At 37.7% G+C, this 6,779-nt stretch overlaps 1 protein-coding gene across 1 annotated transcript in view; it reads right to left on the bottom strand.

Moving 5' to 3' along the window:
- Positions 1-221, bottom strand: part of LOC149109467 (uncharacterized) — a 2,210-nt gene extending 1,989 nt beyond the window's left edge. Inside the window, exon 1 of the mRNA XM_089294404.1 lies at positions 1-221. This exon is cut by the window's left edge and continues 16 nt beyond it. Within this exon, the coding sequence (XP_089150530.1) occupies positions 1-116 (116 nt within the window). The 5' untranslated portion in view covers positions 117-221.
- Positions 222-6,779: the final 6,558 nt, after the last annotated feature.

Here is a 6,779-nt window from a genome sequence, read left to right as displayed (position 1 = left end):
TTTTCTCTCTTCTCTTTCTTTGTGTCATCGGTTATCTTACCCAAAGCAGTTCTGCGAATATGTCCATGATACTTTTTGGAAGTTCCTAAGAATACAAAGAAGGAAGAAGAGAGCATTTCAGGTCACAAATAAGTTCAGTCGTGCGGTACTGACTTAGTTACGGACTTCTTCAAAAATAGATATTCCCACTACCATTTGCTTCAAATTGTATTATTTTAAGTACACTTTTTTTAACTTGTGCTTACTTTCGACAGCTGCTTAGCTAAAGCCACTCCTTCGACCAAGTTCAATGACAATAAATTGTGTAACTCTCCGGTTATGAACACTGCTGACTCTGCAAGTGCAAAAAAAATATTGACTTCTTTTAAGTCCATTTTATTTCTTGGCCTACCTGGAATGAAAGCAACGTTGAGCATAGTTATGACAATAGGCCATCGGCAAGAGTTAAACTCCCCGAAAAAAGAAAACAACAAATGTTTTGCTAAACGATCTCTTCATGAGTAGGCGCTTTCATACGCTGAGTCCACTAAGGCATGCTTTAACAGTTTTCACTAGCACACTTTGGTTACTGAGCGATTAGCAACGAGCTCAAGGCGCGGTGAAGTTGACTATTGTTTATGAAAAAACAAGGATATGTTGTCTGAAGCTTTGGCTGAAACATGTACAGAGTACAAATGTAGTGGTAGAACACAAACTTTGATAAAGAACCTTAAACTTGTGGTTTTTTCAAACCAACAAATGTAGTAACATTTGAATCATAAGTTAAAGAGAATAATGATTTTACAGTGCAAGAACTTCAACCAGGGCTGCTGAGTAATTCATTATAATAACTGATTGATTGATTGATTGACTGATTGATTGACTGATTGATTGATTGATTGATTGATTGATTGATTGATTGATTGATTGATTGATTTGGTCAAACTAAACTAGCTAGGGTCCAAAATTTGAGGCAAACTCACTTTGACTTAGCTTTCAAAAAGAGATTTGGATGGTCGCATAAGGACACCCTGAAAAACTGGGCAATTCATTTTATTTCAAAATTCTTGGCATACATGTATGTGTAGATTGATAGCCAGCTTTAGTGGCTTTAATTGCTAAATGGCGTGGGTGTAAGACACTGTGAAAGATATAGGGTACCCTCAAGACAAAGAGCTGAAAATTCAAACCAAGACCTGAGATCAACACTAAGTGTTGATAGGATTGATGACCAAAAGGTTTTATCACATTTGGAAAGCTACACTGTAAGCACCTGGTTTCTAATGCATGCAAAAACATACTTAAGATGCCTTTGAGAGAAGAGAGAGTTGTGTTGCACAGAAATCAAGTTTACAGTGCAAACAAAGTATGAAAGGATGTGAGGGCCAGAGTTTGTGGGCTAAAAAACATTAAAAACGATTCAAGCAACAATGTTCAAGGTTACAGATTATGTTTCATTTTGCACTGACAAAGGTAGGCAAGTTCTAGAAGCCTTTCATTTTTTTGCTAGATGTGGTGTAAACTTGTTATACATTAATTAATCCAATCAAAATTTGAGTATCAAATTTAATTTTGTTCTGAATTTTCAGCTCTTAACCTGAAATGAGTGGCTAATAGCCACTCTGAACAAACAGAATGAACTGATTAGATAACTTCATGTAAACATGCAAACAAATTCCTCCTTAGGCTAATAACCTAAATAAAACTCAATTTTTAATATTTACAATAAGGAATATGGTTAGTACAGTGGAACCTTGATTTAACGAACCTCTATATAACGAGCTCCTCAGTATAACGAGCGATTTTCATGGCCCTAGTAATATATAGTAGACTATACAGAAAAGAACCTTGATACAACGAAACCCTGTTATAGTAAACATTCTTTGCCAATTCCTTGGCACTTCATTATATCAAAGTTCCACTGTAGTTTGACATTACTATAGCAAACTGTCTTGAAATTTGTAGTGGTCATCGATGAAACAGGGTTTACATGTACCTTAATATAATGTACATTTAAAATAACAGATGACGAACTGATCAAATGTAGATTTGACTTGACATTTTATTACTATTTAGTTTCGTACTACACAACTTGTGTGCAGTAATCATCAGATAAAATGTGTCAAATGGGAATTTACATCATTACACTGATTTGAAATACACAAGTGACCATTGGAAATGTGATAGCTACAATAAGCGAATACTTTTACAAAACAAAGGAAAGTTGGAAATTACGAATAAACTGTTATTATTGAAATACAAGAGAAGATTTAAAAATTTAAAATTTAACATTAATTTTTTCAGGAGGAATTTATTCGCATGTCTACATTAAATTATCTACAATTCATTCTGTTCGTTCAGAGAGGCCAACCCAGGGTTACAAATAATAAAGTACTTCTCCCAGAGGCGTAGGTTACATCAATTTAAAGCGGGGTTATATGGGGCAGCCTCCAAGTGACTTTGCCAATAAATCAAAGTTCAAAGTCACTTGAAAGATTTTAAAGCAAGCTGCCCCTTATAACCCCACTTCAAATCGATGTAACCTATGTCTCTGGGAGAAGTACCTTTGTAAACCTGAGTTAGCCTCTCTGAATAAATGGAATGAACTGATAACTTCATGTAGACACGCAAACAAATTCTTCCTGAAAAATGCTAAATTTTAACTGTTAGAGCTTCTGTTGTTACACAATAGTAACAGCGTTTATCTATAATTTCCAACTTTCCTTTTCTTTTTCTGTAAAAGCATTCACTTATTGTAGCTATCATATTTTCAACGGTTGCATGTGTATTTCAAATCAGTGTAATGATGTAAATTCGCATTTGGCAATTTTATCTGATGAGTGCTGCACACAAGTTGTGTACTATGAAACTAAATAGTAATAAAATGTCAAGTCAGATCTACAGTTGCTCAGTTTGTCATCTGTTATAATCATGCTCTAGTTTACTACTGAGCACTCTGAAAACAGATCTGCAAATCACCTTGTTTCTAGTGAAATGCCAAAATTTGCTTGCCAATATAATTTGTCAAGAGCTATTACAAAAATAAATCTTAAAAAGTCTCCATGGCCCCCTAAATAGTCATAAATACATACATGTATCTTGTAAGCCAGGGTTCTTCCTCACAGGTTTTCCTTTTTTTCTTCAAGTAAGGATGCCAGGGATTATACATACATGTACATCTAAGGCATTACCAATTCTACATCTACTTCATCCTATGATTAAAATACAATTTACCAATTAAAGGTTAGTTAAGTTTATGTGTAAATCCACACTGGAAAACCTCAAATCAAGCTTGCAGTGCTAAGAAAAATATCATAATAAATCAATCAGTAAATTTTACACAGTAGTTTGATTTAAATTATTTAATTTACCATCATTCTCATTGCTGTCCCTTTTGAAATCAAGGTTACATTAACTTCCAATGTATAGCTTCTGCTTGATAAAGAAACATTTACAACCAGAGGCAATTCCATACATCTTAAGCAAACTTTACAACTGAACTTTACCCTGGAAACTTAAGCTTAACTTACTCGTACGTACAAGACAACCCGGGAAGACGTCAACAATGGCTTACGTTTTACCTGTTGTTGTTGACTCGTACCTCCGTATGTATCGATGTTTTCACCAGCTGTATACCACCAAACACTGCTTGAAATCGTGCGCAGAGAAGAAGAGAAGGCAACCTGAATTTTGTCCGCCAAAGTAGAGTTTCTAAACAATGAAAAAGGACCAAGATATCGATGCAAGCTTCCAGAGTTCACACCTTTCAAAAAGGACGCCAAAAAATGGCGCGCGAACCGAGAGAACCTGGTGTCTAATGTGGAAAACCGCTGATCGGTGCTTGTTGAAGGTCGGACACTCAGAATGCTGATGTAGGTCTGCGGGCTCCGGAGTTAAACTCATCCCACAGGGAAAAGATATTTGTCTGAGCTCCGCTGAGTACACCAAAACCTCTCCGAAACGAGCTTGATTCCTCTTACTAACCAAACTTTGCGCAGCTTTACGTGTCTCTAGTCAGTTCAACTTTGCGGAACTTTACGTATCCCGTAGTGTCCAATTTGTGGTTTCGTGCTGTGCAGCACTTAACCACTTTCGACGAGACGGGTCATACAAAGAGAAATCGCTTTGTAGTGATTATCCCGAAAACGTCGGTCAAAACCGAATGAGGGGAATTCGAAGTTACAACAAAGTGTGTAAATTTTTCGACTCAAGCAAAACACATGCGCTGCGCTGACAACATGAACCAAAAAAGTACAATTGTTCTGGTCAACGAACGAATACACGGTCGTGCTCCTGCCGTATGCCCATATTCGATAAGAATTTTCCTGGTCCACGTCACGGTTGTACAGGCCATGAATACTCATATACACGCGCAGATCACACATACTTTGAATTCATAGTCTAAATTTTGCTTCCAGGAGAATGCTATGCACCCGAACTGTTACCTTCTTTTATAAATTCTTTTTACAAAGGGTTCGCCATCATACTCTAGGAGTACGACAGATGTGTGGTATACTTTAACGAAAATCCACGAACGATTATGAACGAAGCGTATTCCACCATATTCGACACGAATATTCCAGGTGTACGTCACGTGTTGTGCGCGGCTTGAATACCCTAGGATTCTATTGCGTCACAATCACATATTCGAGTCTAGAATACTCTAGAATATTTTGGCTTTCACGCAGTGGTGACGTGTTGTGTGCGTCGTGAATACTCCAGGATTCTATGGAGCCACGATAACGTATTTAAGACTCGAATACGCTTATTATCATCAAAGCGGAGAGAGAATTTCATTTTTCTGCCGCTTGCGATGAACGCTCGAAGAAACAACAGCCGAGAAAAGCAAATGCTCTTGCAATTTTCTGAGAGCGAGCTTAGCGCCTCTGAGCAAGGTCTTCATCACAGATCGTGACAAAGCTAAGTGAAACGAATTCTCTTGCATACGAAATTTTCCATAAAACGAATTTATATGATTCGTGTTTAGAAATTTTACTAACAACCCGACTGGAAGAAATATTCGTTGGTAAATTTCGTTGGAGGCACTCTTCATGATTACGCATGCGCTGATGCTTTCGGGCTTACAGCAGTAACCACAATGATGGAATACCACTAGTCGGTCTAAATAAATAGATTTTGCGACATTTAACCTTGACAAGCAAAAGATCGGCCAGAGGCCTCATAGGAGGGTTCCAAGGTTTACATCAAATACGCGGCAGGGTTTGGCGTCCCGGTGCAAGTCCTCCCATGCAACCGATCTTACAGCATTCCGAATATAAAATAGTAATCGGCAGTGTAAACACCTGTAGGAAATAGAACTATGCATAACGTGAGTCAAAAGAGCTATACTGAAGATTGGTATGAATTTTAAGTCTTATGCCTCCACGCAAGATTCAGAACAGTATACACTCGATGGCATTAACAAAATGATGTAAGTTAAGTATAGATCTTCGGGCCTTGTTGACTTGAACACTCTCAAACGAACAACGAAACGCACGTCCGAAAAATTTAGTTTTCGCGTAAAGAGATTAAACTAAAACCGCGTGCCGTTAAGTATCAGAGTTCTGGCTTCCCTTGAAACGCCGCACGTGACGTACCCAGGCCATGATTTTTCCTGACACGCCGCAACGGATGTATCAGGAACATGGAACTCTCCGGCACGTCACGTTTCTTGAAACGTCACGTTCTGATCTCGGACACGCCAAGTGTCGAAGAATTTCACGGCCATGTAAATCCCACGAAATTACTCATTTCACGCATGCAGCTTATTGATATCTCTGCGCAATGCGTAAAGGAGCGTACAGATACGTTATGGATATCTTTACGCAATGCATAAGAAGCGTTACGCTGCGTTATTGATATATTTACAGAATGCTTAAGAAGCGTTAAGATGCGTTAATGATACCCGTAAGAAATCCGCAAAGATGCGCAAAGACGCGCTAATAGTACCTGCTTTTATAGCTGTTTATCTGACTTGAGGTTTCCTTTACAAGTAAGTTCTTCGGTAAGAAGCACTCATTATTTTCAGCAACCGGAGCCTTCATTTCCTTCATTTCCTTCATTTATGATGCAAAAGAACAATCAAGTTGAATTGACTTTGTCAACTCGTATAATGTTCCCTTACACTAGGTATAAGGAAATCTCCACAAGACAGTATACATTAGTATAAGGATACAGACGTATACTGATCATTATACAGACCTTATACATATACTTCAGTATACATCATTATACCTCTCCGTACACATTATGTATACGGGTTCATTATACCTCCTTATACATGCCATTTCATGCAGTATAAACTCCCCTGTGACTATGCAGAATTTCGCATTTCATAGCCAGGAGACTGTAAACTTTAACGCGGGAGCATTTTCTGGAGCAAATGTTACCATCAATTTTTACAATTCCAAATGATTTTGTATTCGTTATTGAGGTTATAAAAGCATATTTTACTTTTTCATGTACTTCGAAACATTTGTAATTAAGCTTAAGTTAAGACTTATTCATTCAGCGGGATTGACAGTTGTGAATAAAGAAGTTGTGCCGTCTTTGTTTGTTTGTTTTTGCTATATAATTGTTTAAGGGAAAGTCTAAATAAATAACAAAGCACTTATAATGTATGGTCCCTCGGGAAAGTAGTTAGTTTTGTTTTCCCTCGAGTCCTGATGTTTCCCGAGACGAAGGCGAGGGAAACATCAGGACTCGAGGGAAAACAAAACTAACTGTTTCCCTCGCGACCATACATTAAGTGTATAATATTCCCCAATTTTCAAAACTGCGCGCGTTGCGAAAAAGATTTG

The sequence above is a fragment of the Orbicella faveolata genome, unplaced genomic scaffold (assembly GCF_042242905.1).
Source record: "Orbicella faveolata isolate gen_17 unplaced genomic scaffold, um_ofav_v1 contig_25, whole genome shotgun sequence".
Taxonomy (NCBI): domain Eukaryota; kingdom Metazoa; phylum Cnidaria; class Anthozoa; order Scleractinia; family Merulinidae; genus Orbicella; species Orbicella faveolata.
The sequence above is the reverse complement of the archived record's forward strand: the minus strand, read 5'-3'. Positions and strand labels throughout refer to the sequence as shown.